Source organism: Silurus aristotelis (assembly GCF_946808225.1).
Source record: "Silurus aristotelis genome assembly, chromosome: 25".
Lineage (NCBI taxonomy): Eukaryota > Metazoa > Chordata > Actinopteri > Siluriformes > Siluridae > Silurus > Silurus aristotelis.
In genome coordinates this window covers 7,513,903-7,530,445 of record NC_139598.1, presented here as the reverse complement: position 1 = coordinate 7,530,445, position 16,543 = coordinate 7,513,903, and the positions used below count along the sequence as shown (strand labels likewise).

Below are 16,543 nucleotides of genomic sequence, written 5' to 3'. Positions count from 1 at the left end.
GTCAGAAAGAACCCAGGGCAAACTCTGCCCAGATATTTTATATTGTTCTTCCCTTTGAAGTATAGACCGGAGTTATCCTTTAAATGTAAATTAGATATAGGACATCTGTGAGGAAACAAAAGGCTGGGGGATACCATTCTCGGGGCGGAGGTCAGTAGGTGGTAATCACCAGTATTCGCACCTTTGCTGGTGCCGGCCCCCCAGCAGGTCAGGAAGGGATATTGTGTGAATGATAATCACGGTCTCAGATACCTTTTGGTTAGAGATAGTCCTTGGGGCTTGCTGCTTCTCCCAGACTGATTAAATTATGTCTATGATTCTGATTGATACAACTGAAATTCTACATAACTACTTTTGTGAAATGTAAGCCGTTTTGCGGTTGAGCTTATTTTGATATAGCGTAGGGTGGAATCTGGGTTGAGGCAGTCTGTAATTCTTACACTATCGTTCGTGTTTATAAGGTTAAGGGTGTGGGATGCACACCGGGGATGTGGAGGGAGAACATACCTTTCGCTGTCATCACGTAAAACATCGTGCAATTCCGTAAATATGACCTCGTCCTCGTCTACATCATTCTCTGCTTCATCATCAGCTTGAAATATTCTCAACGCTTTTTACAAAGTTCGCGCTATTATCAGTGACCGTGGCAGTTTATCTTCCCACAAAGAGCAAATGAGCTGTGAATTTGCTCTCTTTCTCCGCTGCGATGGCATCGTACATGTGTCTCTACGAAAAACTTTTATTCTGAGCAGTCCATAGATCTGCAGATGTTGGCAAAAGTTTTCTATATTTCTGTCTCCATTTCCATATATGCAACATTGCATAATGTTGCATATATTCAATATTATACACACACACACACACACATCTGTAGTGCTGTGCTTTGCATGCAGATGTTTTTATTGCAGTTGACAAGAGCTTTTCACCAACACATTATCTACACTTAACGATTATTCCTTTCTCCTTTTCCTCGACTATTTCAAAAGAATAAGAATTCTTCAATCACAGTAAAGTAATTCTCTGGTTTGCCATCTCCGCTTCTGACCAGCTTCTGTTCACGCTGCTCGCACGTATGAGTGCGCGATTCTTCGTGACTATGTTCCTTTTAATTCAGTATTTATTTTTTTATGCAAAATAATTTAACTGAAAAGTAACTCGCATTACTTTTTTTAAAAAAGTAACTCAGATGTTAATGTGTACATTTATAAAGTAACATGCTACTTTATTCGTTACTTCATAAAAGTAATATTATTACGCAACGCACGTTACTTGTAACGCGTTACCCCTAACACTGTTCACCACTAGGTTGTAATTGATATGAACAGTCTACATAATATATAAAGCATTTCCTTGCAAAAATGTGTCATTTGGTTTCTTCTTGCATTTTAATTACAAATGATTTGATCAGATATAATCAAAATATTTAATGTGCTCAATATTTATATTGATACTGCATACATTATATAATATGATTACTTTTACCAGGAAACAAGACAGAAGAAGGTGTGGAATCATATGCAGATACGTTTTTAAAATAAAATTTGTATGCAAACTGTGTTCAAAGACGAGCTTATTGGTTTCAGAGAACCACCAGCCACGCCCCCCTTAAGCGCACAACAGTCTCGCTCAGCCTTTTCCTCCTATTAATCACCTGCACCTGTTTCCTCTTATATCCATCATTTATAAGACCTCTTTCCCCCTTCACTCAACGCTGATCTACCGTATACCTACCCTAGTTCATCCGGACTCCCTACAGATCATGTGCTGCTTGTTATGCTTCTTCGCTACAGATAAGTTTATTTATTTCCTGCATTCCAGTTTCTGATTATCCTCTGTTTGTCTCTTCAAGATAAATAAATTACACCTTTTTTACACCAGGTTTCTGCCATCTGGTGTTCCGTAAGAAGCTGTTTGAGAGGCCTCGCTCAGGGCCCAAGAGTGGCAGCTTTGCGAAACTAAGGTTTGAATTCCTGACTTTTCATTCAGTAACCCAGAGCCTTAAACGCTGAACTACCACCTCCCTTAATCTAGCGTTTGTCAGAAAGAAAAAAAAACAGTAAACACTGATCAGAAATAAATGCTTAAAACTATAAGGCATTATCTCCCCTGAAGAATTATGACTGATCTGACTTAGTGAAAAGACTACATACGATAATATGACTTCTAGAAACAGTTACACTGCAGCACTGACCGGTAAGGGAGATTTGTGATAGTGTAAACACTGGAACTACTTTAGCAGCAATTTGTCAAAACAGCAGATTTGTGCAAACAGTTAAGGAGTTAAATGGTTAATTTGTTCATATTTCTTTGTGTGTGTGTGTGTGTGTGTGTGTGTGTGTGTGTGTGTGTGTGTGTGTGTGTGTGTGTGTGTGTGTGTGTGTGTGTGTGTGTGTGAGAGAGAGAGAGAGAGAGAGAGAGAGAGAGAGAGAGAGAGTCCAGTCGGCCTTGTATTAAGTAGTCTGCCACCTTCAATGCTGCAGGAATGTTTCTGTACCCTTCCCCAGATCTGTGCTTCTATACAATCTTGTTTTAGAGGTCTACATACAATTCCTTGGGCTTTATGGCCTGGTTTGTGCTCTGACATGCAATAAAATTTGGAAACTAATATAGTATATTACATATACTATATAACTATTTTATATATATATATATATATATATATATATATATATATATATATATATATATATATATATATATATATTATAACAAATATATATATATATATATATATATATATATATATATATATATATATATATATATATATATATATATTATAACAAATATATATATATATATATATATATATATATATATATATATATATATATATATATATATATATATATATATATATATATATATATAATTAATACTAATTATAACTTTCCAAATCATGTCTCACAGGTGGACTCCAATCAAGTTGTAGAAACATCCCAAGAATGATCAGTGGAAACCAGGATGCACCAATTATGAGTGTCAATGCAAAGGCTTTGAATACTTACTGTATGTACATGTGATTTTTTTATTTATTTATTTATTTTTTTATAAATTTGCCACCAGTGTTGGGCAACATTACTTTGAAAAGTAATGCATTACAATATTGAGTTACCCCCTATTTGCGTTACTTGTATCTCTTTTACGCCTTACAGGTGTAACAGGTGTAATATAGATAATTGCCATTAAGAAATCAGTTATATTAGGGCAAAAGACATGTCTTAAACATATAAAATGCTTAATAACGTCTGAGAACAATAAGATGATCGACTAAATTTTGACCACAAGGCTGAACACTTTCCAGTCGCACTTCTGTACACTGCTTTTCAATCTGCCTTCGCCATCAGGAATGTAACTATCGTTCGTGTTTATAAGGTTAATATATATATATATATAAATATATATATATATATATATATATATATATATATATATATATATATATATATATATACATACATACTATATGGACAAAAGTATTGGGACACCTGATTTTCCTAGCCATATGTGCTTCTTTCCCAAAATGTAATTGCATTGTTGAAGGCATACATTTGTATAGGATATATTTAAATATGGTAGCATGAAACATTTTCGTTCAGACCCAATCCAACATGACAATGCCCCTGTGCACAAAGCAACATTCATGAAGATATGCTTCGAAAATCTCCTGCTATAGCGCTCTTTAGGATGAATTGGAATGCTGACTGCACCCCAGACCTCCTCACCTTACTTACATCAATACTTTAATAACACCCTTGTGTCTGAATGAGTACAAATCTCTGCAAACACTCAAATTTTCCCAGGATAGTGGAGGGATTTATAAGAGCAATTGGGAATAAATATTAAATGCGATGCTCAAAAAAGCACATACCATACTTATGACGGTGTCCACAAACTTTTGGCAATAAACTCCTGCTCTAGTACATCACCTGACCACTGCACTACTGTACTTATACCTGCATCCCTATTTTTCTCCAACACACTTTATTACTCCTAATTTGAAAACATCTATTTGATGTAACATAATATTTATTGTAGAAGTCTAGATGAGATGAGGCATCTATAACTTTATAAGTTTGTGCTTCCCTGCAAACTAGATGCTACTTGCTATTATAGCAGTTCAACCGTTTGACCTGCTTGCCCCATGAGTTCATAAGACATTTTACAAATCTGACAACAGTATAGCAACAACTTCAATAAAGTTTTGTATAACAATTTATATCATGTTTTTTTTTTTTCTTCACATCTTTTTGTTTGTTCAGCAGTAAACCTATGCTTTTCTGCTGACTGTGTTTCTGGAGTTACAATGTGGGCTAGAGGTGTTAGCCATATTTCAGAACTGTGGTCAATCTCCAGAATGCAGAATGCAATGGTACAAATAGACGTGTCAAAACATTTATGACATACTATATATTTTTCTCTTGCTCCACCTTGGTAATAAAAGAGAGGCATGCTCACAATTAAAGGGCATTAGCTGAAGTCAGTTATCTAAGTAATATTTCCACTTAGAACCATGCTGGATTGCAATAAGAATTGTCACACTTTAATAGTTGTGCTGCTTGTACTTTTGGGATGCATCACTGCTGCATCTGGTAACTGTAAGTATCCTTGCAACACAATGAATTACTAAATAACTTCTATGTGAACACATTTATCTTCATCTAGAGTAAAAGAGAACAAAAATCTTTGAATTCAGAGGTTTTACTGTGACATTTTGATACTGCTCACTACAATGTAATTTCTTGACTTAAAAATAGTTATTTATTTTGTACAAAACTAATTCTGTCTCAGATCGCCGACCTACCAGAGTTGGTCTCATATGCTGTGAGGCAGTTTCCAGAGCAATGATACCAGCTCATATAAAGCTTACTGCATACAAGCGCCAGAATGCCCTGAAACCTTGTGTGGAAGCTGTCATGTAAATATTACTGAAACTCTATAACATTTTTAAAAACTCTTAAAAAGAAAATCACTATAGAAAACTACAAAATTATTTAAACAATATTTCTTTTTTTTTTTTTTTATTCTTTGTAGATTTTTCTCTGAGAATGAAAAATACTGCTCTGACCCTGCTGCACGCTGGATCTCAAAAAAAGTGAAAGGTATTACATGAACACCAAGTCTCTCTATCTTTTAAACTATTACTTTAAAGACAACCTGTGTGATGTCAGTGTTTATCTTAATTCGATAAATATGTCAAAATATTACATTATTTTACAGCTTAAGATTGAATTATAATAAAATATAGGACATTATTATCTTAGTGACAAATTCACTGACTGATCAACTTTTTTATCATTATAATGCATATTTTCTGAAATATTACAAATCAGGATGTGGATTTAAGATGTAAATAAATCTTGTGATAATTGCAACTAAAAAGCTAGACGTAACCTAATTTTCTAGTTTTAGTTTGATAATTCGTCTGAATTTAGTTGTCCTGGTTCTAACTCTGATCTTTTTTTACAGGTTTGAAGGAGATCAAGGAATGAAAACATCAATCATATTTTTTTTTGCATCAACCTTTTAGTTTTTATGCATAGGCAATAAAAAAAGTTGCATTGTTTACCTTTTTAAATTTGGCTAATTTTATCATAAGCTTTGCTGTAACCCTTTAAAGCCTTCCTATAATTTTTATGTGATTCCACTAGATTTAAATAGTTCACTGTTTAAAATAATGTGAACGCCAAACAAATTGATTAAAACAAATGAAATACGACCTGTTGCACTTTAAAGTACATTAGAGTATTTACTTACTTGGTACATATTTAATACAACTACTTTGTCATTCCATTATGTATCATTAAGAACAAATAGAATGCTACCAAATCCTGGGAGAGCTTATGAAGAGAACTTCTAATAAAAATGTGTAATATTTCGGTAATTTATTTCAAAATGTGATTTAATTTAAACATTCAATGTAATAAAAAAAAAATTTCCTTGCAAAATGTGTCATTTTGTTTCTTATTGCACTTTGATGTCAATTGATTTGATCAGATCAGTACATTTAATGTACTTAAAACTTATATTGTCACTGCATCTATAATATGATTTATATTACTTTAAAACAATAAAGAAGCATGTATGGAACCATATGCAGACTAATTTCTGAAATAAAATGTAATGAAATGTCCAATGACCAAACAAGCTCGTAGACTATTATTTTACAAATCCACTTTCTATAGACCAATAAGTAGCTGGAAAAGAATTGGTGAGACTTTTTTTTTCTCAAGACTGCCAACTAATGACCGTGTTTCTTGTAATCATTGTGTGGAATTTAGCTTCTGTGCTAACACTATCTGGGATTTGTCAAACTAAATAAAAAATAACTAATAAAATATACAGTGAACACTGATCAGAAATAAATGATTGAAACTATGAGACATTATCTCTCCTAAAGAATTCTCATTTACTCTGCTTGTTTCCACAGAAACACCACAGGAACTGCTTCTACAAAAATTCAGCTGCTTCATTTTAAGATATCATGGTGGTCTAGTGGTTAGGATGCGACGCTCTCACCGCTGCGACCCGGGTTCGATCCCCGGACAGGGAACCAACCCCAGCCATTAGGGTTGCATAAACCTTAGTGCCGGTCCCAAGCCCGGATAATTGGGGAGGGTTGTGTTAGGAAGGGCATCCAGTGTAAAAACATGCCAAATCAAACATGTGGATGATCCGCTGTGGTGACCCCTAATGGAAGAAAGTTTATGCTAATAAGAATATTGAATGGATGAACAGATAGAAAAATGCATATGGATGAATGGATAGATGGAAATACATACAAACAACGTGAAACTATAATTCCTTCTGAACCTAGTGGCAGAGGCCAAATTGTTAAAACAATTAAATAGGTGGGCCTATGGACACCTTGATTAGCAAACAATTGGAACTCACAGAATACGAGCCAATGGATATAAAAAAGTTAAAGAATCAGAAATAAATTTACAAAATGTGTTTGTGAGGTAAATGTATGGGTCCAGAAATTTCCAGAAAATCATTTTGGTGGGATAAAATAAAATGAAAAATAATACAAAATAAAATCATGATTGTGTTCATTGATCTGTAGGGTATATTCAGGTAAGTTCTCACAGTTCATAGTTGGAAGCAGTAAAAATGGGCAACGGTAAAGATATAATAGATTTTGACAAGGGCCAAATTGTGATGTTTTAAAACTGTATCATTTCAGCTCCAAAACAGCAAGTCTTAGAGGTGTTCCTGGTGTACATTGCATATGCAAAAGAGCTCCAAGAAAGGACAACGCAAACTAGCTACAAGGGCATTGGCGCGAAAGACTCACTAACGCATGTGAGGAGGAGATGTGAGCCTGTCTCATCAATTCCTGCAAACAAACTACTGCAGCACAAATTGCAGAGAAAACTCATGCTCATTATGATAAAAAGGTGTCAGAAGATACAATGCGTCATAGCCTGCATATGTGATCTCTACAATGGGCATGTAAACATCAGGACACTAGAGCAAAGTGACCTGGTCTGATGGATCATATATTTTTACATATCATATGGAATGCCATGTGTTAGAATTTTGCTTACCTGAGGGAAGAGATGCATCATGGAACATAGACAAACCAGTGGAGGCAGTGGGATGCACTGGGCAGCATTCTGGTAGGAATCCTTGGGTCCTGGCATGTGGTTAATAAGAATGTTGTAAGGATCACACACCTGCACGTGTTTTAACTAATAAATGTTATTTGTTACAGTGAGCAAGGCTGAGGACAAAAGAGGAAAGAGAAGAGAGATTCAAGAAAGAGACACATGGAGCCGTGTGTGTATGTGTGCATTAAAAATGCTGAAATGCAGAAAGTGAAAGTAAAATTAAGCGTTTTTCTTGTAGGCCTGTCACCTGCCAACCATTTCATCTTACCTGAGCTAGAAAGCTCTCCACATTGTTATGTTTCCATTACATATATCATTGTACCTAATCGAAAATTGTTCAGGAATGGTTTGAGGAACAAGGATAGACTTCATGGTATGGACTTGGCCTGCAAATTCCCTAAAATTGAATCCTATTGAGTCTGTGGTTTGTACTCAACAAAACTCACAACTTACCGCAACTTATATGATGTCAACATCTTGGTGCCTGTGATCACAACACACTTTCAGAGGACTTGTAAAGTCCATACCTTGTTGGGTCAGAATTGTTTTGACAGCATTCTTCCCTTTTCTATTCTCCACATGATGCAGAAAATGGTGGTGCAGACAAGAAACAGCTCAGAGCGCTTCATCATCCCCTCTGACAATGTGAAATTCATTTTCCAAAAACTGAATGTATTTGGCTTCTTGTAAATGCTCATGAGTCAGAACAACTCATCAGTTAATGCAGTTTGAATTACAGTTTCATTTATTGAGATTGTTAACATTCAAATATAACAATTAATCAGATGTATAGCTGAAAAGTGTGCCAGCAAACAAATATAAACACGCATAAGTCTGGTTATTTAATTTTTATTTTTTTTGCAAGTTGTCTTCCCCTTTTTCTGCTGCAACTTCACAGCTGCAAGCATGCACATTTCTGCTGACAATGTTCCTGGGGGCTCTGTGCACGGTAGTTTTGTGGGACCTATTTTTAAAATGTGTTAAGTCTCAGTGTAAAAACCTTGATGCACTTCTTATTAGATCTTTCTGAACTTTCTATAAACTTACTTATGAGCACTAAACTAGGGAGTGCTTATTATCAAAGAATTATGTGAGATTGGGGTAAAAAGTGCAGGTACTATGATTTGTGCTATTTTGTGCATTGTGATTGTGCTTCTTATGCTTTTTGGATTCATCAATGCTGTACCTGGTAACTCTATGTATCCATGCAGGATTTGTATCAGAGCAAGGAGTAGATCAATAAATAAATAAATAAATAAATAAATAAATAAATAAATAAATAAATAAATAAATAAACAATTTGGTAGATGCCCTTATCCAGAGCAACTGACATGCACAAAACACTGTAGAACTGTACATTTAAATACCACTAGTTCATTAACTATTTTGTTTCCTAATTAACATTTATATTGACTCATCTTGTGTGCTTCACTTGTGTTAATGTTCTGTACCCAAACAGAGTGTTGCAATATATTATTAAGTTAATTCATTAGTGAAAAAAAGACAATACCCAATATGAACTAATTAATTGTTGTTGTTAATAAACACCCACAGTTAATTGTATTAAATAAACCAATTTTTTACTCCTACTAGACTAAATTTTGGTAGCATGTTGGAATTTAATTTGTGTTTGGACTCATAATTAGTTATTCCATGGGTATTTATACAATATTACCATAGAAAGTTTGTAAATTGTGCATGGGTTTACTAATGTTACTTAAATCCATATTTGCTTCAAATGAGGTTTAGTGTGTTTCTTTATCTTAAAATATATTAAGGCAGAGGTGTCAAACTCAGGCCCGCGGGCCAAATCTGGCACGCGGTGTAATTATATTTGGCCCGCGAGATCATATTAAATGTGTATTTGTGCTGGCCCGCCAGTATATAGCGCATACACCGCTAATACTACTAATCCCAGAGTGCTCCGCTAATATTACAAATCCCAGAATGCTTTGTTAGTGCGTTGGCGCATCAGTCGAGACGGCTGAAAAACTGCGCGTACTCAGCGCTGAATTTACCCGGAGATTTACCGACTTTGAAGCCCAGAAATGCAGATTTGAACTGCTTAGTAATCCGTTTGTGGTTGACTTGGAAAGCGCACTAACCAACCTCCAAATGGAGCTGATTGAAGAGACACGCTCAAGTCAAAGTACGACTCTGTGTGTGCTGCACAGTTTCCATGTTTTTCCCTGACACACTGCTCCAACTCCGTGTCCAAGCTGCTCAAATCCTCTTTATGTTCAGCAGCACATATCTCTGTGTGTAACTGTTCTCTTTAATGAAGATTAACAAAACACCACTCAGGAGTCTCACTGATGAACATCTTCACTCAATCCTAAGGATTTCCTCAGCTCAGAGCCTAACCCCAGACATGATGCACTTGCATCTAAGAAGAGATGCAGGAATCTGTCTTCAACCAATGAATAAATGTTGTCTTTATGCACTTTTTTACTCCAAGGCATGGACTGTTAATGGTTGAAAGATTGCTTTTTTTAATTGAAGGAAATTATTATTTTTGGTTTTGTTGGCCTGTGAAAAATGATTTACATTATAAAGGATTTCGAAAGTCCATAGAGCGAGGCAGACATAATAAGAAACGAATACCACTGATGTGTGTTTTATTTCAAATTTAATTTCTCATGTGTTTATAATATTAAACTTTGGTTGTTCCAGATTTAATGTTTATGCAAAACTAAAGTTGGTTTCCATATGAAAAGGTTCAACATTACACATCTAGAGAGAAGGAAAAACATGCACAATTGCAGTCATTTTTTTTCAATAAATATTGAGTTTGGCTCGCGACTTCGTCCCAGTTTTTAATTTTGGCCCACTGTGAGTTTGAGTTTGACACCCTTGTATTAAGGTCATAGATAGAAATACATTCAGTATATTTGTAGTAGTATGTGAAAAAATGAGCAAGATATGTAGAGTAGATAGTAACATGATTAACATGATTTTTATGTGCAAACTTTTAATGGTATGATGTTGACTAATAAAGTCATCAAACTAAATGCATAGGAATATGCTTCTTACTTCACACAGGATTAATCTGGATGAACAGGTCAAAAACGTATGTAATTTTTAAGTATTACATGGCTTTTATGTTAAACTTATATTCTAATTTAAGTATAAGTTTAGGAAGAAAAGCTTTTGTGTATTTAGATTAGTGTATAGTTTGTGAGCAGTGTAATTTACAGCCAAGGCAGCAAGATCTTAACAATGCAACTCAATAATAATTATGTTCTATAAATGGTCAAATACAAGTAAATAGAAAGTGAAATTCCACAGATGTCTCACAGCTGCACTATTTTTAGTTTGAGCTTGTCCTGAAAGCCCATCACCCACCACCCCCCCAGGCCACAAACTAAAAAAAAAAGCTGTTAAGTGGATAGGTGTACATTTATGTGCATGGTGCTAATGGAGTTACTAAAATTAAGTAAGTAACAAATAAATATCTATGTTGATTATATTCACAGTTAAAGGCACACTTCTACAAATATCTTGTTAATGGAAAATGGTGCTATTAAGTTATATTATTTATTCTTGACATTAATATATATGATTTTGTACATAAAACATTTATACAATATTTCTTCTCCTCTCCATGCATCTCACCATTATAGCTCATGTGTGGATTAGGCAGAGGGTGACTGTATAAAGCTGGCTTTACACATAACGCTGTGCATCATAAGACATAATAATACCTCATTTGTACCAAGACCATGCCAGACCTATTGGCTATTTCAAGGCCATAAGTTAACATGTAAAAAGAAGGAAGAGTTTAAAAAATAAACTGCATTATTAAAAAGTAGGTATCAAACTAAATGAAATATATTCATTATAACATTAGAAATTTTGCAAGATTTATGATGGCATGTATATTTTTTTAGACTATGGACAGAAACAGACAACAGGTGGAGAAAGCCTCTGTATAACCTCAGGATTTTGGTGACCTCTAGTGGACAAATTATTGTCAGTATGGACATGATTTTACACAGGGCAAAACAGATAAGGGAGACCTTAACTTACAGTGGGGAAAATAATTATTTGATCCCCTTCTGATTTTGTAAATTTACCTCCTTACAAAGAAATGAACAGTCTAGAATTTCTATGGTAGGATTATTTTAACAGAGAGAGAGAGAATATAAAAATTCCATAAAATATCATTAAATAAAGAATTCTGACTCCAGCAGACCCAAATTAGCCCTGTCCCTTTAAGAAAGAACTCCTAATATTAACTCGTTATGTGTATAAAAGACACCCGCCACAGAATCAACCTTTTCCATCCAAACCTCTCCACCACCATGGGAAAGATCAAAGAGCTGTCAAATGACATCAGGGACAAGATTGTACATCTGCATAAGGCTGGAATGGGCTACAAGACCATCTGATTGTTGTCTTGGCTGTATGTTTTTGGTCATTGTCATGCTGGAAGACCAATCTACCACCCATCTTCAGTGTTCTGGCTGAGGCCAGGAGGTTCTTATTCAAGAGTTTACAGTTCATGGCCCCGTTCATCTGGTGAAGTCTTCCTGTACCCTTAGCAGAGAAACAGCCCCAGAATGTTTCCACCTCCATGTTTGATGGCGGGGATGGTGTTCTTGAAGACATATTCAGCAAAGAGCTTAATTTTGGTCTTATGTGACCACATCACCTTCTCCCAAGCCTTCTCTGAATCATTCAGGTGTTCATTGGCAAGCTTCAGATAGTGCTGTTCATTCATTGAGTACACTGTACACTGCATTGAGATTAGCTCCTCCCTTTCTCACCTTTCTCAGAATCATCCTTACCGATAGATTTTTTATGGAGCTCCAGCGCAAGAGCGATCTTTTACTTTTATTTCTTCCATTTTCAAATTATTGCACCAAAAGCGGTCTCTCTCACACCAAACTTCTTGCTGATGGTCTTGTAAGAGAAATTATTCGAAAACATCAACCTTAGAAGCAATTCACCAGTGATTAAAATGTTAAACGAGTTTTCTTACCACTTCTAAATGTGTTTGATTGTGTCTGAATGTGTCTTTTTCACCACTTCCTGAAATGTTGACGATATGACTCAGGATCCAACCTACAGGCTTTTAGAATCTGTTTTTGCTTCAAACTGGAGGAGTGGTAGCTCAGTGGTTAAGCTGCTGGGTTAGTGAACGGACGGCCGTGGGTTCAATCCCCGGTATCGCTAATCTGGTACTCTTGGGCCCTTGTGCAAGGCCCTTAACCCTCTGTGCTACAGGGGTACCGTATGATGTCTGATCCCAGCCTCTGAGCAAGCTGGGATATGTGAAGAATGAATTGTGACAAATATAGGCTATTCTAACTGCTGTTTTTCTTCTGTTTCTAGTTTGTGATATTTAGTGCTGTTTGAATTCATTCTCTGTTTTTAATTTCATAGCTGATAACTTTTCTGTTCGAAAGACAGGCCTGCATATATCCTGTAACTCTTTCTGATTTAACTGTTTCTGATTAAGTTAAAATTCATCTTTTGTCTGAACAGACACAGTCAATAGATTATTTTCAACCAGTTTCTCACAGTGCAACACATTTTTTTTATTTGCTTATCCACAAAAAACTTTCCACAATTGTTTCTTCACAAAAACATCTTACATCTCTTCTGATGGAGCTATGACAGTCTATGAAGTCTTCAATGTATGATATTTTACTTTATATGATATTTTATTTAAATAATTAACCTAAAGCTGGTGGCAAGTCGTTCATCTTTCCAACAAATGTATTTAAAATCAGATACAGACAGAAAATGTATTCCACTACCCCCCTTTAATATGTTACAAACCACTAAATGGTTACATGCTTAATCTTAATGCAGCTTCCTAGAGAGGAAGTGCCAGGACAGTGTGCCTTTTAAATACCTCTGAAGTGCTTGTTGTGTTCCATTAAACCCTGCTTACTAGTATTTTCATTAATAGTAATGGACTCAAATACTGTATGTATTAATGTTCAACCATAGGACCAATAGCTTTCCATTTCATTCTTCTTTTTATTCTAGGCTCACCTTCATTCTGGAAAATGATCTGTGTTTTATGTCAGCACAAAACATTTAAAACATGACTGAAGGTGCAGTGTTTTTTTTTATTTTTTATTCCTGAACTGTATTTTTCATCTATGCTCAATATAATTGCCAGCAATAAGTCACACCTCTTCTGTTTGTTTTTTGTTTTTTTTCTACAGTAAATTCACAGATCGAATGCAACACTACAGACAATCTGCCTTCCTTTTAAACTTTGATCTAAAATTTAATTGGCCATCCTTTAATTGCTCATTTCAATCTGCCTCAAAAGACATTTTGAATGTCTATAATTGGACTAATACGGGTAAAACAAATGTATTTGACATGACCCCAGACATGGGAGAAAGGGCATCCAGACCTTTATTATCTAACCAACAAGACGATGCTAACCAGCAGTGCTTTCATTCCTGATGAGCTCAACTACTTCTATGCTTGCTTTAAACAAATGTCTCTTTACATTATTATCTTATTTACTGTTGCTAATCAACTCTCACTCTACACAATAGATAAGCATTCAGTTGGTGCACATAAGGCAGCTTGCTATGATGGCATTCCTGAGTATCTGTTTGCATATGTTGGACAAATGCTAGGTTTTTACTACCATCTTTAACCATTCACCAGTTTGAATGGTCAGGGAACCAACCCCAGGCACTCTTAGTGCCGGTCCCAAGCCAGGATAAATGGGGAGGGTTGCGTTTGGAAGGGCATCCAGCATAAAAACATGTGACAAATCAAACATGTGGATGATCTGCTGTGGTGACCCCTAATGGGAGAAGCCAAAAGAAAGTTTAAAAAAAGTAATAAAAATATCTACAACAGTAATTAGATCAAGTGTCTGTGATATATCTCTTCAAAATCTGATTTAGTGCTAATATCTTTAATTTACCATATGTCAAGCACTGCAGAACTCAGACTAATGGTAGAACTCTGAAATGTTGCTCATTAAAACAGCCTCTACCGAAGAGCAAAACACACACACACACTCACACACACACACACACACACTCACACACACACACACACACACACACACACACACACACACACACACACACACACACACACACACACACACACACACACATCCCGATAGAGAGAGAAGAGGGGAGACAGGGAGGGAGAAATATAGATTTAAAAGTATCCTTATCCTTTCTTGTATGATATTTAAGGACTCTGTGTAGTTGGGGACTCCGGCAAGACTCACTATGGCAACATAACTAAAAGGGAGAGCCAGAAGGTAGACAGACATGAGTGATCTCTGGGATAAGAGACGGCCCACCTCACCACCGTCAACAAAGCTGAGTGAACGTGTGAGAGTGAGGGGATGACAGCATACCACAGTTTGCAAAACACTCTATATCCATGATCCCTCCAGATCTGCTCATTTACCTTAGAAAAACTTACTGACAAAAGGCTTGACTTAATAAATATGTTTTCAGCCTCGACTTGAACACTGAGAATGTGTCTCAGTCCAAAACACTAATTAGAAGGCTGTTCCATAACAGTGGGGCTTTAAAAGAAAAAAAATATCTGCCGTTAGATCTCACATTACATGAGGTACTAACAAATAGCCTGCACCTTTTGATCTAAGTACACATGGGGGATCATAATGGTGCAGAAGCTTGCTTAGATACTGTGGCATAAGACCATTCAGTGCTTTATACATTAGTAGTGGTATTTTATAATCAGTGCAAGATTTAATGGGGAGCCTGTGTAGACTGATCACAACAGGGGTGGTGTGTTCATATTTTCTAGATCTAGTAAGGACTTCCTCTGCTGCATTCTGGACTAACTGAAGCTTATTTATGCACTTACCCACCCAGACACTAGTTACAGTAGTTATTACAGTAGTCTAATCTTGATGTAACAAAAGCATGAACTAGTTTTTCTGCCTACTGTTACAACATCATATTTCTAATTTTAGTAATATTTCTAAGGTGAAAGAAGGCGAGCCTGGTAATGTTATTAACATAAGCCTCAAAGGACAGTCTCAATAATCACACAAAGGTCTTTGACTGCTGTACACACTGAGACAGAAAGACCGTCCAGAGAGGGTACGTAATCCTAAAGTTTACTTCTAGTTTACTTCTGCATTTGGTCCTAGCAAAAGTACTTCCGCCTTATCTGAGTTAAGCAGAAGGAAGTAATCAAGCATCCACTTTCTAATGTTTCTTACATACTCCTCAACATTGTTGATCTCTGTCATCTGACTTTGCTGAAACATACAACTTTGTATCATCAGCATAGCAATGAAAACTAATACCATGTTTACATATGATGTTTTCTCCCAGCCCTTTTCCTGACATGGGACATGTACAGGTTCTGGAGATAGGGCAGGTTAGTCCCAGACCTAACTAGTGTCTGAAGTAGATGCTTGTAAAATTTGGAATGCTGGGCCGAACCAGACAGTGATTGATGCACATCAAATGGATTCAGTAGTGGCCTGTTAATATTAGTTATTATATAATTACTTATTTATATTAGTGGTGTTCTTTTCCAACTTTAAGTCTTTGCAAATGGCTGTGCCAGGGATATTGAGGGAGTCCATGCTGGACACAATAAAAACTTTAAAAGTGAGAGGTGACAGAGGAGTCAGTACTCTTTTAAAGTCAACTGTGTCATCTCCACTGTCTTACTGATGTTAAATTTCTGTTTGTTGTGTCTACAACACAGACAAAGCCAGTCCACTTCTTGTCTATATGTTGCCTTATCAACTTCTTGCATATGACCGATGAGAGTGTTGTTTAGTCTTAACTTGAAACGGTTAGTTTTCATCAGAAAGAAATCCCAGAAAGGCCCAAAAATGCATTGTAACTGTGTCCCATTTTATTGTTCATTCCCCATATAGTGTAGTTAGTAAACTGTAAAATTATTGTTATTAAACGTTTGTTCAATAGTTCATAAAAGTA

At 35.8% G+C, this 16,543-nt stretch overlaps 1 protein-coding gene across 1 annotated transcript; it reads left to right on the top strand.

The window, feature by feature from the left end:
- Nucleotides 1-4,436: 4,436 nt before the first annotated feature.
- On the top strand, nt 4,437-5,948 carry LOC310719660 (uncharacterized protein). Its single transcript, XM_083529590.1, has 4 exons — nt 4,437-4,598; nt 4,792-4,918; nt 5,035-5,102; nt 5,470-5,948. The coding sequence occupies exons 1-4, from the start codon at nt 4,514-4,516 to the stop codon at nt 5,490-5,492; spliced, it is 303 nt and encodes a 100-aa protein (XP_083385716.1). The 5' UTR covers nt 4,437-4,513; the 3' UTR covers nt 5,493-5,948.
- Nucleotides 5,949-16,543: the final 10,595 nt, after the last annotated feature.